The sequence below is a fragment of the Odocoileus virginianus genome, chromosome 16 (assembly GCF_023699985.2).
Source record: "Odocoileus virginianus isolate 20LAN1187 ecotype Illinois chromosome 16, Ovbor_1.2, whole genome shotgun sequence".
NCBI lineage: Eukaryota > Metazoa > Chordata > Mammalia > Artiodactyla > Cervidae > Odocoileus > Odocoileus virginianus.
Genome location: NC_069689.1, coordinates 5,350,801 through 5,373,631, shown reverse-complemented (window position 1 = coordinate 5,373,631; position 22,831 = coordinate 5,350,801). Strand labels below are relative to the sequence as shown.

General features: G+C 52.3%; 1 protein-coding gene across 2 annotated transcripts in view; it reads left to right on the top strand.

The window, feature by feature from the left end:
- Window positions 1–22,831, top strand: part of PCSK6 (proprotein convertase subtilisin/kexin type 6) — a 167,341-nt gene that overhangs the window by 93,149 nt on the left and 51,361 nt on the right. For both annotated transcript variants that reach the window (XM_070477663.1, XM_020911825.2), the window contains exons 7-10: window positions 8,779–8,951; window positions 14,323–14,535; window positions 17,944–18,044; window positions 22,270–22,373. In XM_070477663.1, the coding sequence (XP_070333764.1) occupies window positions 8,779–8,951; window positions 14,323–14,535; window positions 17,944–18,044; window positions 22,270–22,373 (591 nt within the window). The remainder of the gene's footprint in view (window positions 1–8,778; window positions 8,952–14,322; window positions 14,536–17,943; window positions 18,045–22,269; window positions 22,374–22,831) is intronic.

Genomic DNA, 22,831 nt, shown 5'->3' with positions numbered 1-22,831 from the left:
CATGGGTGTAAAATTTTGTCACCACCTTTTCCTCATCAAGTGACATGTTTTATGTGATTTTTCTTTAGCTTGTTAGTATGGTGGGTTATATTGGTTTCTGAATATTGATCCAGTATTGTCTGTAGAGTAAGCCCCACCTGGCCATGGTATTTTCTTTTCCTTTTTGATATATTACTGAAACCCATTTGCTAATAATTTTTAAAGGGTTTTTATGTTCATGAGGAGTCTTGGTTTGTAATTTCTCTCTCTCTGTCTCTTTACACTGTGTTGATCTTAGTATCAGGGCAGTCCTAGCTTCAGTAAGTGAATTGAGAATTGTTCTCTCCCTTTTATGTTCTGGAAGTGATTGTGTAGAATTGGTGTTAATTCTTTAACTACTAGTAGACTCTTCTGACCTAAAAAATCTCTTCTGTGGGGAGATTGTTTTTTAATTACAAACTAAATATCTTGAAAAGTTACAGAGCTGTTCAAATTGTCTGTTTCATACTGAGTGCAGTTCACATATGCTGTATTGTGTCCGAGTCTTTGTGACCCCATGGACTGTAGCTCTCCAGGCTCCTCTGTCCATGGGATTTCCCAGGCAAGAATTGTGGTAGTTTGTATGTTGTGAAGAGGTGGTCAATTTCATCTAACTTGTCACATTTATTTGTGTAGAGTTGTTTGTAGTATTCTCTTATTGCACTTTTGGTGCAGTAGAGTCTGTGGTTATATTTTGTTTAATTCCTAATGTTGGTAATTTGTGTCTCCCCAGCCTCCCTATTTTTTAAGTCATTGTTGCTTGAAGTTTACCAAGTTTTAGTAATCTTTTTAGAAAACCAGCTCTTTGTTATGCTTATTTTCTCTAGTGTTTTTCTGTTTTCGACTTCATTGTTTTCTGCTCCCATCTTTATTATCTCCTTTCTTCCTCTTGCTTTGGGCTTAGTGAAGTCTTTTTCTCGGATCTTGAAGTGGATGCTTCTGTTATTGATTTGAGATGTTTTCCTCTTCTCTGATGTAAACAGTGGTTCCATAAATCTCTCTCATAGTCGGAAGTTTAGCCATGTCTCACAGATTTTGATATGTTGTATTTTCCTTTTCATTCAGTTCAATGTTTTGTTTTTCCCTTGATACTTCCTTTCGGGCTCATAGATTATTTAAGAGCATGTTGTTTTGTTTCCAACTGTTTGGAGATGCACTGTTCTGTTTCTGCCATTGGTTACTAGTTAGAGTCCAAGTTAGAGTCCCTCATGGTTGTGGAACACACTTGGATAGGAGTTCAGTTCTCCTACATTCATTGAGGTCAGGGGTGAATCTATCTTGGTACTCTTCTGCATGCATTTGACAAGGACATGTATTCTCTTGTTGAGTAGAATATTCTAGAAGTGTCTATGAGACCATATTGGTTGCTGTTGGTGGTGAGTTCTTCCACATCCTTGCCAAATTTCTGTCTGGCTATTCTGTAGACTGTTGAGAGAAGATGTTGGAGTCTGGCAAGGTGGTACTGGCCTTTGTTCTGCTTGTCCAGCCTTGGTGCCCTCATCTTGGTGCCAGACTATGAATGAAGCCTACTGCTGCCCACTGGCAGCCCAGAGAGTAGGTGGCTGTCGCACCCACCTAGCCCTAACCCCAACACTAACCCTAACCCTAACCCTCATCTAACCCTAACCCCAACCCTAACCCCAACCCTAACCTTCTGGTGTGGCAGGACCCTAACCCTAACCACCCCTCGCCCTTGCCCACCCCACTCCACCCCATCCCCTCACCACCACCACCCCCACCATTCCACCCCCTGCCGCAGCCTCCAACCCCGCCTCCTCCTCCTGCCCCTTGTTTTCCAGGGCTGTTACTGTTTTATTCATTTCTTTTCTTTCTCCTGTTACTTCTAGGGCCCTGAGTAGGGGTGGACCAGGGGCTCGATTTCCCTTCGTCATCCGGCCAATCAGTATTTTTATTGTGATGGCGCTCAGTACTGTCACTGGTTGCCATTAGTTACCAGATGCTGCACCAACACACACATGGTCCTCAGAATGACACTTGGAGCTGGGTGTTAGTACCGTCGCTTCATGCCAGGGGAGACTGACAGTCAGAAAGGAGGCTTGCCTGCTACGTCTGGGTCCACACCACTGCTGCTGGCAGAGCCAACATGTGAGCTCAGGCCCCGGCGTTAAGCCGAGGTTGCCCCTTTGCAGTTGTGGCTCCTGGTGCTGCAGTGGTGACCGAGTGAGGACTGTTGCCACCATGCCCGTGAGGAGGCACAGAGCAGATAGAAAGAGTCCGTGGTCCACAGTGGGCATGTGACTCCTTCTCCTTGGCTGCATTCACATTTCTTCTAAAGGTAACTGGGCCTTGCTTCTCTCTTCTGGCCTCATATGTTCTAAGCCGCGCTCTCCATCCTTCCTGTGATAACTGGGACAACCTGGGAAGCCACAGAGAGAGGATGGCGAGCACTCCCCCGCCCTCTTTCCTCACTGTCTTTATTCTCTCACTGTCTTAACCTTTTTAAATTTTAGCCCTGTGCGTAGTGTTCCCCACACCTCTTTCCCCATCTGCTTCTGGGTGGCAGTGGTGGTGGGTGGGCTCAGACTTGCGCCCACCAGCTTTCAGCTCATCATCATCAGTGTCTCACCTGCCAGGTGAGCTCTGGACAGAGCCCTCCCCGCTGGTTCCTTGAGAGCCCCTCCCAGACTTGAGGGGTGAGCCAGGCCTCTGCATCGGGTCCTCTGGCCTCAGGGCCCCTCCCAGCGCCCTGTAGGATGCCCACCCCCCCCACCCCCCCCCGGCCTAAGGAGAACTTGCCGGGTGAGGTCACCTGTAGGGCACGTGATGAAGCCCTTGCCCTTTTAACTTTAGGGAGCATCTGGCTTTTGGCGAGTTGTTCCTCTGAACTGATGCTTAGCAGGACTCAGACACTTCCCTGAGGCAGGATGGGGTCACCTGGAGCACAGCCTGCCCCTGTGTCCAGCTCCAGCTCAGCGAAGCCCCCCAGCCCGAGGGACAGATCCCCAGGCTGTTCAGGGGCAGGCGGTGCCCTGGAACTGAAAGGTGTCCTGCTCAAGCCTCGTGAAGGACAAAGGTCGGGCGCCTTTTCAGCCTGTTGACTGTTTCTGGGAAGGAAAAGTGCAGCAGCAGCAGCCACATTCCTGCTGGTGTTTTTGTCCCCTGTTTTGATGGGGGAACTGAATCATGCTTTTCCTTTCATAAACAGGAGAATGTTAAGTACATAACAGCTAAATTAATCCTTGCTCATAAATTAGTTCGTTATGTTCATTCAGACTCACAGAATTTAGTCTCATTAGCATTTCCATTAAGCTGTTTAGGCTTATGAGTATTTTAAGAGTACAATTTAAGCTGCAGATTAATCTTCAGAGGCTCCAAGTGTGTTTTTAACTGCAGAAAAATTTAAAATGCATTGGGAGGTTTGGGGGGATTTAGTGACTGTGGGCAGCCACAGCCCTTGCATTCTCATCAAAGGCCCCCGCCTGCTGGGTATGGTACCCCGAGGCTGAGAGGAGCCTTAGGAAGGAGGAGATGGGCAGGTGTGGCCGCCATCCTCCCCAGAGGACAGGTGAGCCAGTTCTAGGCTGCATGTGTGGTTCTGAGGTTGTCCTCACGGACACTGAGTAGAAGCAATTCTGCTCCTGGGGGCTTGTGAGAAAGATAGGCAGGGAGAGAACACAGAGCATGTCCAAGCCTGCGTGACAAGCCAGTGGCCTTCTTGCTGGGTGGTGTGACTGTCTTCTTGTCACTGCCTTCAGGTCTCCATCAGAGGCCCGTTCAGGGCATCCTGTCACAGGACATATTATCTTTCAGGGCTCCTTGCATCCCTGCCTGTCCTGCCTGCTGTCCCCTGTCCCACCGCACCAGCCCTCACTGAACTGCTTTGCTCTCTGGACCCTGCTCCCTGGTGCAGAAACCACGAAACTCAATCAGGATTTCAAATCTCCAGCACACTGCTGAGGTTCTTGCACTTTTTACTGTTCTCTGACAAATCAGCAGAACCTGATTATGAAAGCGTGACCTGTTTTGAAATAGAGTTTTCATTATTATTCAGGTATAACAGGCCCACAGGTCAGGAGACAGTGGTCCCTGAGCAGAGTCTATCACTCACAGTTCCCAAGAGAATGGGTCATGCTGCTGTGGGGGACACATGGCAGGCTCCAGGGTCTCTGTGGAGGCAGAAGGAGCAAGGGAAGCAGTGATCTGCAGCCCTTATTGTGGTTTCTGCCCAAAAGAAGTGAGAAGGGGTGAGCAGGCTTAAGATGGGCTAGTTTAAATCATTTCAGGTCTCGGGGCTTAGGGGCTGCCCCTGGTGGTCTGGTTCCTAGCCCTGGGGTGATTGGAGCAGATGGAGAGTAACCTGAAGGTAAGACACCCCACCCCCACCCCCAATGAAAGACATCCTTGTGGGGTGGGCTCTGGATTGGCTGGTTTGCCCAAGGAAGACATCCTGGGGGCCTCCTGTACCATCTCCAGGAACTGGCCAGCCTGGGAGCATGGGGCTTCAGTCCCTGCAGGGTCAGCAAAGCCTGAAGCTTCAGAATACAGAAATTAAGAGACAGGGTTCATGCGAGACCTCTTGGGAGAGGCCTCCTCTTAGGGGCCCAAGACGGTTCAGGATCCCAAGAGTTTACTGGACACCACTGGCTCCTGCCTCGTTTCCACCATGAGGGATATTGGACTGAACAGGAGCCCAGGGATACCTGGTGTGGTGGTCAGCCGCGGTGTCTGGACACTTCCTGTGACCCTGTGGCAAGTTCACATGTGCCTCCCAGTCCCACAGACATGCCCCAGGTCTTAGAAGGAGGCTGTTCAGTGCAGGCATGTTTACAGATCTGAGAGCTTATTTGTCTTGGGCCATAATGAGAGCAGAAGCCTTTTAGGTTTGCAGCATTTCTAAACAACTGTTGCAACCTTCCTCAGCCCAGAATGGCTGTTGGTAGGACAGAATATACTGTAGTTTTAGTGGAAAAAGAGAAAAAGACTAAATCAATTCTCCGTGGAAACTGCTAAAATAAACTCAGGATTAATGAGCAAAATTTGTTGGGGAGGCCCATTTGTCACACTCAGGAAGCCACAATCTAATTTAACTTGCCTCTGTTCATTGCTCTTGCATTGCCATTCATTTGCTGAAGGCAAAACACATTATCTCTCAATGGACAGGAGTGGGCCCACATCCCGCTCCCCTTCCCTCCTCCAGACGGCCTGATGCCTGACTTCCTGTTGGGGAGAGGGAGGAGGGCAGGGGGTGTTCTTCCCGTTGTCTTCCTTGGCTCACCAACAGAAACATTTTCTCTCAGTTCTAGAAGCTGAACATCCAGGGTGAAGGTGTTGCCAGGCCTGGTTTCTTCCAAGGCCTCTCTCTAGACCAGCAGATAGCTGCTCCTCTCTGTCTCCCCGTGGTCATCCCTTGGTCGGTGTTGTCTCTGTCGGAATTTCCTCTTAGAAGGACGCCAGGCCTGTTGGATGGGGGTACACCCATGTGACCTCACTTCAGCTTAATTACTGCTTTAAGACCCTGTCTGCAAGTCCAGCACCACCCCCCTCCCACTGGCCTGTGAAAGTGGACAGATGCAGGGCTCTTGCAGGGGCGATGCAGTGGCCCTGGGTGGGTTTGCCCACCGCACACAAGCCTGTGATTTGCATGTGCTGTCTGCTCTGTTGCTTCATTCGAGTCCGACTCTGTGTGACACCACGGACTGTAGCCCACCAGGCTCCTCTGTCCATGGGATTCTCCAGGCAAGAGTACTGGAGTGGGTTGTCATTCCCATCTGTAAATTAGGAGCAGAGGAAGGGAGGAAGGATGGGTCACTATGAGAAAATTGTGGTTGTATTTTTAACTTCCTCAGGAGACCTGTAAAATCAGTGCTTTCGTCGGGTTCTCCAGGACAGCGAGGCTGCTGTGGGTGCAGGTCAGTCTGTGGAAAGGTGACTGCTGCAAGCCCAGCTGTGCGATCTTATTGGGTGTGACTCTGCCAGGGGCTGAGCTGCCCAGCAGGCCCTGCGAAGCCCCCTCCCCCTCCTCCTCGTCACACTTCTCCCACCTCGTTCCCCAGATGGGACCTCAGAGTGGACGGGTCAACCCCGCTTGTCCTGTTCCCGGGAACCCTGGACCCAGCCTGCTGCCCAGTTTTAAGCACACCAACAACTAGGACAAACCAAATCCAGATGGTTTGTCTACATTATTTTTGTACCTGACAGTTTATGGGAAATGGGTCTTTATTTTTTCACTAAAGAAATGATGACTGTTTTCTTCAGTTGGTCATTTCGAGAGCCATTCGCATTTAATACTAATACTGGAACAGCAGGTCTCCACTGGAAATATTTACCTTTTCCTTGTTGGCAGCTTGTCAGTGTTAGGAAAACAGATGCTTAATTAAAACCTCGGTATGGCGTGCTTTCTTCCTCACACATCAGTCAGTCTTCCTCCAGGATGGAGGAGGAGCCGTGTGAGAGATGTCGGGAAGCATTCTGGTCTTCCGTTTTTATGTACTTGGGGGGTGTCTCCTGGCATCTTGTTCCTGTTCAGACATTGGCATTCCACCACCCATCCCTGGCCTGGAGAGGCCTGAGGGCGGCAGGCTACTGTCACCACCTGGATGGCAGAACTGGTTTGGTTTTGGCTCTATGCGTGGCCAGCAGGGTCTCTTGCCCTGGAGAATCCATTGCTAAAGATAAGGACATGTCTGCTTTTTCTCAGAAAGCAGAGGGTATCAGGGCCCCAATGTCATATTATCCTTCCGACTGCACCAGCAGGTTTTGTGGAAAACATGGGCTCAGAGAGTGTGAGACCCTGGCCCAAGGCCAGACGCAGCTGGGCTGTGATTCCACCCGGGATTGTCTAGTCCCTGCTCTCTTCCCCCTGAAGCACTCTGCTCTTCATCTTGCCCTGGGGCTGCATCTTTGCCCCACGAAGCAGCCAGCATCCTGTACTGGTTGTGGCCCCTCCTCAGCTTTCATGGCTCCAAGAGTCCCAAGTTACCATCTGTGACACAGCCATAGAGACAGGGGCCCTGGACACACAGACCAGAGACCAGGAGGCATGGTTTTTGGGGCCATGCTGACTGCTCTCATCCCCCAGAAATCAGAAAGGAGAAAGTACAGCACGTGATGGTGGGGGGGTGGGGTTCATCCTCCATAGATGCTGACAAGCCCAAAGAAGATTTGGCTCTTACTCTATTCAAATAGAGAACCTCTATTTATCAAAAGACACCTTAAACAAAGTGAGAAGACAAGGCACCAACTGGGAGAAGGTATTTATAACATAAGTAACTGACAAAGGATGAATTCCCAGTGCACACTGTTATTTAAGCCTGCTTCCACTCATATTAAAGCACCCATTGTTAAGGCAATGGGATAAACTAATGCACATTTCTGAGTACTTTCTTGTGTGAGGGGCAGGCCTGGGTCAAGGCCTCAGGTGTTCAAGTTCATATTTTCCCAAGATGGAGGTTTACATGTGTCTGTTACTTTATTTAGCAGGCTTTGTAACTAAGTGTTCAAGTTCATATTTTCCCAAGATGGAGGTTTTCATGTGTCTGTTACTTTATTTAGCAGACTTTGTAACTAACGTGTGTACCAGGCTTTATTTAGTAGGCTTGTACCAGGCAATCCTTAATGTGTCAAATAGTAAATGTTTTAAAAATAAAGGTAAAAAGTAGTTATTGTTAACAACCCCTGGAGGTAGGTTCTACTGCCCCGGTTTTTACAGATAGGGTCAGACTAGCTGCTGACACAGTGGCCACTTACCACGTGCCAGGCACGTTATATGAACCACTTTTTTTGATGTTTTGGCGCCTTAGCAGATGTGACAGCTTTCATCACTGCACATTACAGACATCAGAAGCTTAGGGAGATGAGGTAGCCCCGTGGTCACTAACTGGTTGCAACAGGTGGTCAGGCAGGGTCTCCCCGGTGGCCTGCTGCATGTTCCCCCACCTCCCATGGGTGAGGGGCCGCCTCCCCAGGCCTCCTCTCTGGAGCTGGTGACGAAGTATCTACCCCACCTCGTCCTGTGCCATCACATCCAGGCTTAAACGACAGTGGCAACCCCTCATCTTGCTACCAGGCACCCAAGGGTCCAAACCACTCGGGCAGCTATGACAAAATCCCGCAGACCAGGCGGCCCAGACCACAGGCCCTTCTGTCTCACAGCTCTGGGGGGCTGAAACCCAAGTTCAAGGTGCCAGCCCACTGCTTTCTCGTGAGGGCCCCATAGCGTGGCAGCTGGCAGATGACCACCATCTGTGTCCTCATGTGGCAGAGGATATGGGAGGCACGCTCTCGCCATCTGTTCTCCTGAGTCTGCTAGTCCTGCCCTGGCCCCTCATGACCACATCCGAACCTTCTGAAAGGCCTGCCTCCAGATGTGCTGGCATGGGGCTAGGGGGTCAACCCTGAGCCTGGGGACACAAGCCTGCGGTCCATGGAGGGTGGAGAAGAAGGACTAGGGAGCAGGCGGAGCCAGCAGGTGAAGCAGCTGGCGTTGGTGTCTGCTCACTGTTGAGGCTGTCCAGCCACAAGGAGCCAGCCGTCTGGTGACCTCGGCCTTCCCTCAGGCCTCAGCCAGGGCCCATGTGGTTGTGGGCGCCGTCGTTGAACCTGTGATTGTGCTCAGGTCTGAGTTCCTCTCGTTCTGCTGTGAATTTCTCTGATATTGTGTTCAAGCAGGGTTTCCAGGCTGTCAGGGTGGGAGTTGCTAGTGGCTGGGGTCCCAGCTGAGTGTGGGGCCCGATGTACATGGGAACCCCGCCCACGAGGGGCCAGCATCCACACGGCTCTCACATCCGCCTGTGCTTTCAGGCATCCGAATGCTGGATGGAGATGTGACCGATGTGGTGGAGGCCAAGTCTCTGGGCACCAGACCCAATTACATCGACATCTACAGCGCCAGCTGGGGGCCGGACGATGATGGCAAGACGGTGGACGGGCCCGGCCGGCTGGCCAGACAGGCCTTCGAGCACGGCATCAGAAAGGTGTGGTGATCCAGAGCCACGGCGGGAGGGCAGGGTGAGGGGCAGGGTGAGGGCTCTCAACAATTACAAACCAGAAAGAATAAAGAAGCCAAAAACATAATATTAAAAGCAATTCTACAAACCCAAGATGATCTTCTCTGCACATTGAAGGGCTCCGCTTCTCACCCTTTAAGAGATGAGTACAGGATCAGCTTCATGCTGGTTTGCAGTCTGTCTTATTAAGTAACCAACATAGAAGTAAGGAGAAATCTTGTCTTGTAGGTAGCAGTGAATAAATTTTAGGAATGTCACTGGAGGTCCAGTGGTTAAGACTTCACACTTGCAATGTGGGGGCAGGGGTTCCATCCCTGATCAGGGAAGCAAGTCCCTACATGCCCCCCCAAAATTAAATAAATATATAAATAAATTTGAGGATCACACACACAGAGTCGGAGTGACTCAGGGAGAGCCCCAACAGGATGAGGTGGGACCAGGGCCAGAGCGAGGGAGAAGTCAAGTGGGGGCTCAGGGCAGCAGCCACCCACCAAACCAGAGCAGAGGGACGTCATCTCATTACAGAGTGGCTGCTCCCAAGGTGCCTGCAGCTCATCTGCTAGCCCCAGGACTCTGCCTCACAGCCTGACAGCCCCTGGCTTGGGGTGTGCAACTGGGTGGTGGGGGTCCTAGACTGACCGCCTGGCCTGTTAGTGGGGCTCTGCAGGTAGAAGGGTGTCTGGGACTCAGCCCACCTGCCCACAGGACCCCCATCCTGGAGCTCTCTGCATGCATCACAGGCTGTGTGCTCACCCCGCACCCCCAAGGCATCAGGTCTCCATGGTGCTCCCTCCCCACCAGTGTGCCACCAAGACATTTAGGGTGTCTGGGGTGGAGCCCACCAGGGGCTGTCAGAGCAAACAGATGAACATGGGCCCTAAACCTATTGGCCAAGGGGGGCAGAGGAGGACACCCCAGTCACTCCGTGGTCATCAGTTCTGGGTCCTTGTGAGTTAGGAAAGCTGCGGAAGAGAGGGTCCTAGAGACAACCTAGGTCTCACAAGGAGGAGGCACAGTGGATTTCTGGGTGAGGACAGCTTCCTAGAGCAGACACCGGCCTGTAGTCAGTGTCCTGGTGGCCCTGGGTGGCCAGGCAATGCCGGCGAGGTTAAAGCTGGAAGTCCAGGCCTCCCGAGGCAGGGTTTATGCCTCTGACTTCTCCTGTGGGAGATAGGACGGTGGGGCCAGGTCAAGCCCATTTTATTATTTATATACTTTTACCATATTTTTTAAGTTATTATTTTATTATAAACTGTGCACCATGATTAAAGTGTGGTCAATACATAGTTAACAAGTCAGATGGTACCAGTGGCTGTCCTGAAGGCAAGGCTTACCGCCCTCTGCACCCCACCCCGCCCCTTTCCATGGGCCCTTGTTGATGATTTCCTTTGTCTGAATAATACATTCTGGCCACTTTTCTGGATGTGCTGAGTTTGGTCACTTTCTATCTATTAATTCCCTTCTGTGAGGCTGGGGTGTTTGTCTCCTGGAACACCCCCAGCCTCAGACTCCATGGTCTAGTGGCTCCGGGCCACGAGATACTGTACAGAAGTGTGAGGCTTCTTACTCCGCCCTCTCTCCTCCCGGGTCACTCAGGGCTTGAATGTCTGAGAAGTGAGTGACCAGAGTGGGGCTCCGTTCTCACGTCCCTCACAGCTCTGTGCTAACCCCGACGCTCGTGAGACAAAAGAAGAGGGGGACGGGTAGACATCAGAATGTCCACAGCTCACACTCAGGACACAGACGTCTTCTTCTGTCCTCACGACTCTGAGGAGATGTGCAGGCTCTTCAGTCAGCTCGGCGAGTGGCCGAGCTCACTGGGTGCTGGAGGTCAGGTGCAAGCACGTTAGCCGCTGCCAGATGCACACATCTCATTGCCCCAATTTCCAGCATCCCTCATGTGCTGGGTCATGTGGATCTCACTCTTGACACCAAGGGAAACCTCTTAAAATTAGGTGTAAGTTAGAGACCACTTTTATTGAATGGAAGATGCTGCTTTTTAAAGATATTTTCTTTATTCACTTATTTGGTCACACCGGGGCTAAGTTGTGGCACATGGGCGGTTTAGTTGCAGATGTGAGCTCTTAGCTGTAGCATGTAGGATGTAGTTCCCCAACCAGGGATCGAACCTGGGCCCCCTACATTGGGAGCACGGAGTCGGAGCCACTGGACCACCAGGGTCGTCCCTGAAGATGCTCTTTGAGAGGTGTGAATCCTGAGTGTCAGTCATTTCTATGAGATGATTTCTAAAGATTCTGAGAGCTGAGGACGGTCTGTTTCCAGGAGACGGGCTGGTTGTCTTGGCCTGACCTCTCTTGGGTGTACAGGTGAGCTGTAGAGGGTGGAGTGTTGGGAGCTATGAGGGCTCCGCGTCCTGAGTTCTGAGCCATGCCAGCCTCATTCCGCCATCGGGAGTGCAGACGCTGCAGTGGGACCACGTGGTTCCCACCACTCGTGTCAGGTTCCTGAGATACTGAGGTCATTTCATTGGTTTTTTTTCAGTCTTTCTGAATAAAATATGTCACATAGGGAGCCTTAAATTGCAACTGTCAGAAGCTGTCACTGATAATCCTCCTAGAAATTTGATGGTCTCAAACCAAACCACATTCTTCCATCTGTTTTCCTCCTTGATGCCCCACTTGTCACTTGCAGCCTCCCCTGTAAAACCTGACTGCATTCTTGGTATATGGTGTGGGTTCTGGTAAGCACCATCAGATGCTGTACTTTAGTATAAAGAGGTGTTGGATATTGGTCCTCATGTGGCTGGTCACCCAGAAGGGGAGAGTCTACCACACTGTGGCTGAAGCCACTGGCCGGGTCCAGCGCCAGGCATTCACTAGCACTCCACATCCACAGGTGAGCCATCCGCTTCCCTGGCAAGATGTCAAAACACATTCTGAGGAGTGGAGGTGGTGTCTTCCTGAGCAGAAGTGTGAGTTCACAACTGGGGTTGACACATCCTCACCCTAGAGCAGGGTCCCCGTCTCCAGGATCTGATGCCTGATGATCTGAGGTGGAGCTGTTGTAATGATAATAGAAATACAGTGCACAGTAAGTGTAATGTGCTTGAACCATACCAAAACCACCCCCACCCCGGTCTGTGGAAAAATCATCTTCCATAAAACTGGTCCCTAGTGCCAAAAATGTTGGGGACCACTGCCCTAGAGCGTCCATCCTGTGGCTTCCAGGTGAACAGAACATGTGGAACGTGAACACACAGTCCTCAGAGACAGCTTGGACATTCCTTACACCTCAGCCCTGGGAGTTTCCTCTGCCCCGTTCCCATACTCTTTCCGGGAGACTGTTCTCAGAAGGGAGAGAGGCTCTGGACACTCTGACATCCATGAGAACTCAGGGGTCAGGGGTCCCTGCAAAGTGCAGAGTGAGGAGATGCAAGTCTTTGGCATTTAGGCCCCTGTTGTTTGCCGGCATCACTGGGGAGCTCATTAGAAACACGGACTTGGGCTTACCTGGACTAGCCAAGCCCATGCCTGCAATGTAGTGAGACCCAGGCATTTTTCCTCTCGTGAGCTGTGTATGTAGTGTGAGCAGTGTGGGCCATGTGAGTAGTGTGGGCGCTCATGAGTGTGAGTGATGTGAGCGGTGTGGGTGCTCACGAGTGTCAGCAGTGTGGACGCTTATGAGCGTGAGCTGTGTGAGCGGAATGGGCACTCACAAGTGTGAGTGGTGTAAACGGCATGGGTGCTCACAAGTGCAGGCCATGTGAGCGGTGTGGGTGCTCATGAGTATGGGTGGTCATGAGTGTGGGCAGTGTGGGCACTCATGAGTGTGGGCGGTGTGAGCAGTGTGGGTGCTTATGAGTGTGGGCCGTGTGAGCAGTGTGGGCACTTACAAGTGTAAGCAGCACTCTGCAAAGCGGGAGCAGGAATGCAGCTCCCCCTGCCTTGAGTAACAATGGCCTTTGATCAGTAAACTGCAGTGTGGTGAGGACTGAAGGTGAAGGTGTCCAGAGGTGATTCTCATCAGAGAATCAGAGACAGGCTTTGATTAAATTTCATTCGGATTCTTGCTGCTTTGCATGAGCTTCGTGTGTGTTACTTGCACAGACAAACCCATGTCCTCAGTCCTTCTAGAGACTGCCCTTTGTGCTGACCATGGGCAGCCTCTCTGTTGGGCTCCTTGCCATTGGGACAGGTCTCCCCAGAGATGTGGGAACAAGAGTGAATGAGGAAGCTTTGAGCTGGGGGCTGGGCTGTCTCTCAAGCCCCAGGTTGGAGCTGGCGGGGATGTTGGAGTGAAGACAAACTGGCACAAGAGGGTGGGCCCTGGGGTCCACTTGGGCCACATGTGGGGTGTCCTGGTGCCTCCGGAGCAGGTGGGTGCCTCAACCCAGGTGGCCTTGGGTGCTGGGGTCACATGTCCACATCCCATCAGAAGCAGGGCTTCAGTCGGCTACCAGGGTTGCAGGACTCCTTTGAAAGCTTCCTTTAAATTGTCCAGTCATTGGGGAAATCCTGGGTTTCCTCCTGCATGTTTGGATAGGGGGGTGGGGGGTGTTCAGAGACTGGGGTGCCCGCCCATCTGGAGACAGGTGTTGGCTCTGCCCTCTGGGACCAGTTGCACCCACTAGCCTTTGGACCTGCCTTTGGACCAACAGGTCAGCTCCATCTGGCACTCGTGTGCTTGTTCAGCCGGTGTCTGTGGCTGAAGGAGCCTGGTTGGGCCTGTGGGTGAGGATGGAGCTTGGCCAAGCTGGCAGTCTGAGTGCTTCAATGTTGGCCCTGTGGAGGCCCCAGGCCACTCTCCTAGGATGGCTATGGGCATTCTGGCACCTGGCCCTTGTCCCATAGGTCCTGGGTCACCTGCTTTTCAAGGAGCTTGCTCCCCAGGAAGTGTGCATCTGCAGCTGGTTTTGCAGAACCTTCATCCCCTCCCTCTCAGGACTAGCTCTCACAATTCAGAAAAGTTAGATTCAGCCATCAGCTCCCACATCAGCGTACATGGGGTACAGTGTGGTGTTTATGACCATGGGTCGCTACAGAGGGAGGCACTGGCGTGGCCCTGGGACAGGACAGGTCACGGGAGGGCCTTCCTCTTCCCCTGAAGAGCAGGGAGGGCTCCTCAGTACCGTCCAGTCATTCTGCTGGGTCCAGAGTTTCACCAAGGACTCTGTTAACATCAAGAAGAAGCCCAGAAACCACACATTTGGGGCCCCCATCTGGTCCAAGTGCATCCTTCTGAGCTTCCTCCTGGGGGAGGTGTGCTGGAACCATCTCAGGAGCAGTGGTCCCCCTCACGGCCGCCACTCCCCAACACTGAGACCAGTCAGCGGGGGCGTCCAGTGAGGGCTGACACCTGTCCCCACCCTCCCATCCAGGGCCGGCAAGGCCTGGGCTCCATTTTTGTCTGGGCATCGGGGAATGGCGGCCGTGAAGGGGACCACTGTTCCTGCGATGGCTACACCAATAGTGTCTACACCATCTCCGTGAGCAGCACGACCGAGAACGGCCACAGGCCCTGGTACCTGGAGGAGTGTGCGTCCACCCTGGCCACCACCTACAGCAGCGGGGCCTTCTATGAGCGCAGAATCGTGAGTCTGGAGAAGGGTCTTGGGGGTGGGAGGGGGATGCTCCTGCCCCTGGTCTCATGAGTCCTCAGGGGCCCCAGGGAGTGGGGACTCCTGCTCTTGGTCCCATGAGTCCTCAGGGGGCCCTGGGGGGTGGGGTCTCCTGGTCATGGTCCCATGAGTCCAGAGGGGGTTCCCAGGGGGAAGGGCTCCTGCTCTTGGTCCCATGAGTCCTCCTGGGACCCGAGGGAGGGCAGGGTTCCTGGTCACAGTCCCAGGAGGCCGTTAAGGCAGTTTGGACCCAGCTGCAGCCAGCCTGGCCATCAGGGAACTGGTTGTGCCTGGAGGTAAACCCCAGACCCTTGGCAGCCTCTCTCCGACCCTGCCTTTCTAATTTTGGCGCAGAATATCAATTAAAACCCTCTCTGGCTCTGGGGGTCTAAAAATACCCTTAAGAATGGGGTGCATTCTCACCACAGTGTCTTTTTTTAGCTTTCTAAATTCTGCGGCCACATTGCTTGGGGTCCAACTGGCCCGTTTAGTTTCAACATGTAAAACAGAAGGAGAGAAAGTCTTGGCTCTATACTGAAAAGTTTTAGAAATCTGAGTGTCTTGGGTGTTCCCTACCTCACAAAAGGACTTTTCCACACCCTTTAGGTTGAGAGTGGTTTTCTGTCTGCTGCAGTGGCTTCAATGAACATAAATCAGTGTGGTTTATCTTTTAAAAATAGCTTTTACTTTAGTGTATGGGTGAAGTTCATGCTTGTTCCTTCCCCAGGTGCTTTCATACTTTAAAAAAGGTAGGAGGGGAGGGTTTCAAGTTGAAGTCAATGCAGAATTCAAGTGCACAATCCTTAGGATGGTTTTTAGATGTCTAAAAAATGAGACCTTGGAGCTGGCCAGGCGTGGTTTAACCTGAAAACTCCCTGGCGTCTTTTCATTTCTCCTGCTGCCTGGCCACATCTGTAGATGTTATTTGCAGGCACATTTTTACACTTTCCTGAAGGAGCCTGAGGCTTCCCATTGCCCACTGTCCTTTGCAGCACCGGGAGGATCAATGGTCCTCCTGCTGCCAGCCTGGCATTGGCCTCGGCCGGCTCACAAAAGTACTCATTAAGTTGTTACTTTCCTTTCTGCTGGAACACGCATCCCTGGGATGGTGCCGAGATGCTGAATGGTGTCCTGTTGCTTTAAATATCTAGCTGGTTTGAGCATGGACTTAGGACCTGTCAGAGGCCTGGGCTGGAGTAGGGGGATGGTGCGTGTGAGGGGGCCCCGTCCCTGGGAGCAAGGCTTGCAGTTCTGTGTGCTTAATGAGTCACACAGCCGGTGCATGGGTGTGTTTATGTGCGTGTGTGTATGTGTGTGTGTGCATGCACAAGCATACACCTTAGCTATAGAATGCCTTAATTTCTGCTGCGTCTCTTCATAAAGAATTCTCTGAGCCCTGACTTTCAGTAACTGGGTGTCGCTGGGCGGAGGGCAGAGGAGAAAAACAGTGGGCAGCAGCTGTCCAGGGCCCTTCCCTGGTAGCACAGGTGCCAGGTGATTTTGTTTCAACTCAGCCAAGGCAAGGTGTTTGCTGAGTCCCTTAGAGACCCTGCCAGGGGGCGCGCCCTGTGCTGGATGCTCAGCAGCTTGTGTCTGTGTTCGGGTAGGCATCCGACAGCAAGTGTAGCTTGGGCCCCTGTCGCTCTCGTGCACCGAGTGCCGACGGCAACGACTGCCTGGTGCTGAGGCAGCACCTCTCCCTCCTTCACACTCTTGTTAACACGGCCACACCACGTCCCAGCAGCACAGAGGGTCTCAGGAGGGGGCGGCCCACCCTGGCTCCACTATCCCCTTCTGCTAGCCAGGGGAGGCTCCTCTGCTCACACCCTTTTCTCTGAGGCTGCAGAGCCAGCCCCAGGCCTTCCCTGCTCTCAGGAGCTCGGTCTTCTGTCCAGACACCCCCATTTCCCTCCGGTCACTTTGGACTGAGCACAAGCATGTGCCAGGCACCAGTGTTGCTTCTCCAGCAGCCCTGGGAAGGGCGTGTCAATAGCCCATTGGCAGGAGGATCCTGGGGTCACAGAGGGTGCAGCCTCCTCGCGGCTCCCTGCCCTCCCCAGGGTCGAGGAGGGGAAGTAAGCTGGTCCCTGCCAGTACCCCGTGAGTCTTCCTATGTGTGTGATCCGCACAGGCTCCCTCTCTTGGGGTGATGGTTGGCCTTGCTGCGCCCTGACGAAGGAAAGACACTCTGTAAGAGGCTCCGGACTTTTCCCACAGGGGAAATTCTTTCTCAGGGATTTGCAGATGGGTGACTGGAGCCTGGCAGTTGCAGTTATGTTAGTCTCCTGTTGGCACCATAACAAATGATCCCAAGATTCCCAGCTGGAAACAGCACAGCTGGGCCATCTCACAGCTCTGGGGGCACAAATGCAGCAGCCTCCATGGGCCCATTTTCTAGGCCTCACAAGGCTGAGTCCAGGTGTCAGCTGGGCTGCTTGTTTTCCATAGGCTTAATAGGAGGGCCTGTCCAGTACGCGTCCCACATGTTGGCAGACCTCAGTTGCTTGTGGTTTTAGGACTGAGCTCCCATCTCATGGGCTGGCTGCCGAGGCCAGTTCCTGGCTGCTGTGGGCCACCCACCTTCCTGACTTGCATCCCCAGCATCCTCTCTAAAGCCAGCAGCATAGATCAAGTCCTTGAGCCACATCTCTCTGACAGATGTAAGGGCCTGTGATTACATCGGGCCTGCTGGATCATCCAGGATAAACCCCTGACCTAACAGTTGGCTGGGTGGCAGCCTTCACTCCATTTGCACTAGTATGGGGGTCACTGCAGGGCCAGCACCCCTCCTAGCACAATAGATGTCTCCTACCAGTGCCTACGTGAGGTCACCACCTCAGTTCAGGGGGGTGCAATCAGGCCGTGCTATGGTGAGACTCAGAGTCTGCGCCCTGCCCGAGGGTGCTCCACGTGTAGCTCTTGCAGCAGACAGGGTGGGGGCTTTGGAACACTGCCAGCCATGAGGAGGACATCCTGGTAGGGGTGGTCTGTGACTTCTGACCCATCCCCAGCCTCTGGCTCACAGCAGAGATGCTCTCTAGACCACCTGGCACCTGCATGTCTTTCACGCTGCTCTGAAGTTGGGGCGACTTGGGGGTCATTGATGGGGACCCTGGCAAGGAGTCTTGCTGTGGATGCCCCTCTGTTTCATTGTCTCTCCATGGAGTCTCAGGGTGCATCTGCAGAGGTGTGGGTGTGTAGCTGGGACCCCATCTCCCCACCACACTATCAGCCTGTTGCTGGGGGTGCCAGACCCATGGAAACCTCTGTCCCTGAGATGTGTCTGCATAGCACCTCTTCCGTCCCTGAGTCAAATTTAGCCTGCCCAGGGCAGTGTCCTGAGCAGCCTCTGACCCAGCTGCTTGCTGCCCCCCCACCCAGGTGACCACGGACCTGCGTCAGCGCTGCACAGATGGCCACACCGGAACCTCGGTCTCAGCCCCCATGGTTGCCGGCATCATCGCCTTGGCCTTGGAAGCAAAGTAAGTTCTCACTTGTCTTCCCTTCTTTACCTTTCTTTTTTCTTCTTTTTTTTAAAAAAGATGTTTAATGTATCAAAATACACATAATGTAAAATTTACCATTTAAGCCATTTTAAGTGTGTAGTTGATGAAGTATATTCATTGTTGTATGACCATCTCTACCACCCCCTGCAGGATGTCCCTCTCTGTCCAGCCAGCTCCTGTCCCCAGGAGACAGCTCTGCCACAACAAAACACACAGACAGAGCTTGGACAGGAGATATTCCTAGACTGTATATTCACAGTCCCAGGGCCAGAGGTCTAAGGCTGAATGTCGCAGGGCTGGTTTCCTCTGAGGCCTCTCTCCTTGGTGTGTCACCTTCCCTCCATGTGCTCACGCGGCCTTCTTTGTGCGTGTGTGTTTGTTGTTCAGTCACTTAGTCATGTCTGACCCTTTGCGACCCCATGGACTGTAGCGCATCAGGCTTCCTTGTCATGCATGTGTTTAGATCCTTTGATAAGGACGCCAGTTACAATGGATCAGGGCCCACCGTATGGACCCCATTTCACCTTAACAACCTCTTTATGATCCCATCTCCATGGGCAGTTACATCTGAGGTCCTGGGATTCTGGCTTCCTCGTGTGACTTTGGGGAAGGGACACAGCTGTGGTTACCAGCTGTGTCCTCTGTCTTCGAGTCTGACTCTTCTGGGCCTTCAAATGAATGGAGTCACAGAGTGTTTGCCCGTCACTCAGCACAGTGTCTCCCAGGTTTGCCCATGTCACAGCAGATGTCAGGATGTCTTCCTTTTTCAGGCCGTCCTTACGAGTCAAGAGGCTCCTTCCTGTCTCTCCCTTTTTCAAGCTCACAGCCTCCTGCCTTCATAGGGGCACAGGAAGCTGGTGGGTACAAACCTCAAGCCTGCACCACGCCCCAGATCACACTTTAGGTCAATACAGCTGCCCTCTGTCAAGGGGGTTCATGAGTGGTGATGATTTATCTGCTTCAAGCCACATAAAAACCCCAAAATTGCCATGTGTTGGATAGGTCCACTTTGCATATGGTCATGGGATCAAAACAGGTTTTAGTTTAAACATCAACAATGGCCCCCAACAACAATCTATGCCTTTGAAGGAGTCATTTGCTGCAGATAAGATTGTAAGAAGTTGTGTTTGGGTTGCTGAGTCCATCTAATTATGTGTGTTTTGCTTGTTGATTTGCATCAGGAGAAAGAGAATAAAGCTCAAATGCTACCCATTTAACAAAGAAATAGGTATGTTTGATTTTCAGGCCAAAATGTCAACTCTGTGTCCTGGGGCTCATTTTAAAAATACTAAATAGTTATTTGTGTAGAAAGTTGCATTCACATACTTAGTAATTCATTGTTTTATATTTTCTCTCCTCCCTTTTTGGAAATGTGGAAGGAATTTTGTTAGTTGAGGATGCATAGAAAACAAGCCCTGTTTTGTGCCACTCGTTCCATTAAACCTGGCCAATGGACTCATGAACTCCCTGATCGGTATCTCCTCATCATTGTAGCCCATCCTCAGAATTTTACAGATGGCAGGCATCATTGGACACAGTGTCCACTTAGAGCGTCTAAGTGCAAGAGTTGGTCAAGGGAGGAAGGAGTTACAATGGGCACGCTGCCAGCCTCAGCTGAGGGGATTTGGAGGCTCCAGGGCCAGGACCGCTGCTCATGTGTGCAGTGTCTTCCTGGCAAAGCCAGGTGGCCCAGGAGAGGAGAGAAACTCTCCTGCAGGAGGCCAGCAGGCAGCAAGTGACAGGATGAAGGAAGAGCCAGAGTGTGTGAGAACCGCCCCAAGGGTCAGCAGGGAGTTCAGGGCCATCTTGGAATGTCACATCAGTCCCTTCTTCATGAGAAACCATGTCCAACCCCATTTCTTAGATATGTTTCCATACAACTGTGAGTGTGATTTTATTACTATCATCAGAAAAGAGGTGGGTTTCCCCCTAGGAAAATAGTTTCTCACAGCCTCCCTTTCTGGACCCTCTGTCGTCACCACTGAAGCCCAGGCTTCCTGGTGCCTTATGCTAAGCTTCCGGGCGAGGGGAAGCATTCTGCATCCTTGCGGACCCCATGGTCATGAGCAGGGACCAGCCCAAACAAGCAAGGATGGGGCTGTGGCGGCATCTGCCATCTGGACTGCAGAGCCTGTGCCTGGCCTTTCTGTTAAGGGGAGCAGTCTGTGCCCAACGTCACCGCCAGAGGGCGTGGTCTGCCCCTTCTCCACTAGAGGGCGTGGCCTGTCCCCTCTCCACCAGAGGGCGTGGTCTGCCCCCCCTCCACCAGAGGGTGTGGTCTGCCCCCTCTCCACCTGAGGGCATGGTCTGCCCCTCTCCACTGGAGGGTGAGGTCCATCTAATACCTGGCCTCTCCACCAGGAGGTGCGGACTATGCCCCCTCTCCACCAGAGGGCATGGTCCGTGCCTGGTCTCTCCACCAGAGGGTGCAGCCTGTGCCGCCCTCTCTGCCGAAGGGCATGACCAGTGTCCCCTCTCCACCAGAGGGCATGGTCTGTGCCTGACCTCTCCTTCAGGGGGCGTGGCCTGTCCCTAAACTCTCCAGCTGGGGTCATGTCCTGCAACCGGCTTTTCTGTCAGAGGTGTGGTCTGTACCCACCTCTTTGCCAGAGGATGTGGCCCTGGCCATCTGGGGCCGCAGGTTCTCCTCTGACAGTGAGGCTGGCTGTGGTCCTCAAGTGGGGCCATGGGTGAGCAGGTCAGCTTGTGCCAAGAAAAGTCTGGAAACTGGACCGATGGAAGCAGTTGCGATGAGGCAGCCAGGAGGCCAATATCTGGCCAGGGACAAGCACAGTAGAGAGAATGTGGTGAAGTCAGGGGAGGCCAGGGCTAGGACTGGGGAGTGAGAGCCCCCAGAGAGGAGGACACCCCACCAGGACCCAAGCTACAGATGAGTGTCTCGGAGGAAAGCAGGTAAAGAGGGGACATTTGTTGGGAAAGTAAAACAGTGCAGCTGCTGTTAGAAAACCTAATGGCTCCTCAAAAAAATTAAAGAATTATCATGTGATCCAACAATTACACTTGTGGGTGTGCACCCACAGGGATTAAAAGCAGGGGCTCAAAGAAATGTTTTTATGGCCATGTTCCTAGTAGCGTTACTCAATAGCAAAAGGAGGAAGTGCCTCAGGCATCCATCAATAGGTTAGTGTGGTCTGTGCAGCCATGGAATGTAGTTCAGCTTGAGAAGGGAGACCTGACCCCTGCAGCAGCGAGGGCATCACACTGCATGAACTAAGTCAGTCACAGAGGGTCAAATCCCACATGACTCCACTCATGTGAGGCACCTGGAGTCCTCAGATTCACAGAGATGGAAGGTGGTGGGAGTGGGGGCTGGGGATGGGAGGGAGGAGGGGAGTTGGTGCTTGACGGGTGCAGAGGTTTGGTGGCTTAAGATGATCAAGTTCTGGAGGTAAACGGTGGTGATGATTGCACAGCACAGGGAATGTGTTTAATGGCACTGAACTGTATGTCTAAGAACCATTAAGATGGTACATTTCACTTTATGCATGTTTGCAAACACACGCACATGAAGAGCAGGCAGCTGGAAAGATGTCTGTGAGGCAGGTGCTGTTGAGGAGGAGATGTTGAAGGCTGTGTCTGCTCTTGTCTGTGACACAGTCCTAGCACTGTGGACAGAGGGATCTTGAGAGCTTGTGTTGAGAAGTGTTGAAAAGGCAGGCAAGGATATCTTATCTGTGCATTTTTGGTAGCAGGCCAGTGTTCTTTAACGAAGTGCTTGTACTCTACACCAGAATGAATATATCATAAAGGTAGAGTAACTAGAATCTCCAATTCTAATATGTGGCCAATAGTCCTGGGAGTGGGGTGTGGACAGGTGATGGCTGGCATGCCCCAGTACACAGAGCACTCCCTCATGGGGTGCAGACCAGCCCAGGTTTTCCCACCACTGTGCTAACACACAGTACTATCATCTCATGGATTCAAGGGGATTGTGGCCCAAGGCTAGACTTGCCCCTGTGGGTGTCAGGTCATCTGCTGCACCATCTTATCTCAGGCATTGAGGATCAAAAATGATTCTTGACCGAGAGGGTGTGACATCTACCCTTGCCACGTGGTGGTGTCTTGGGGCTTCCTCAAGTACAGGAGTGAGGCCAGCCCCCAACGCCCCGCCTCTGACGGACCTGGCGGTCAGTGTTGCTGACCGATGTGAGTACAGCTGTCTGTCCTTGTGTCATTGCAGCAGCCAGCTGACCTGGAGGGACGTCCAGCACTTGCTGGTGAAGACGTCCAGGCCGGCCCACCTCAAAGCAAACGACTGGAAGGTGAACGGTGCTGGTCATAAAGGTGCGGCCGAGACTTGGGGGCTGGGCAGGGCCAGGTGCCATCCGGGCAGGGCTTGTGGGGTGACCTCCCAGAGCCTGTATGGGGGAACATGGATTTCTCACACACACACACACAAAAAAAACCCCAGATGACAGTAATTGTGTGTCACAAGAATGAGGAGAGCGAACTTAGTAGTTTAAGGAGAGTACCTATGGTCACTTGTGTATTGGGCTCCCTAAACCTCACAACCTTTGCCACATCAGGGGCCTCAGTACCATTACTGACTTCATGGTTCTCTTTAAATTTTTGCCTTTTTTTTTTTTTTACACAAAGGAATATATTCTAAAAGAAAACTGCATTACATCTAGTCAGTCATGTGTGTGTGTTAGTAGCTCAGTCGTGTCCCACTCTTTGTGACCCCATGGACTGTACTCCACTGGACTCCTCTGTTCTTGGAATTCTCCAGGCAAGAATACTGG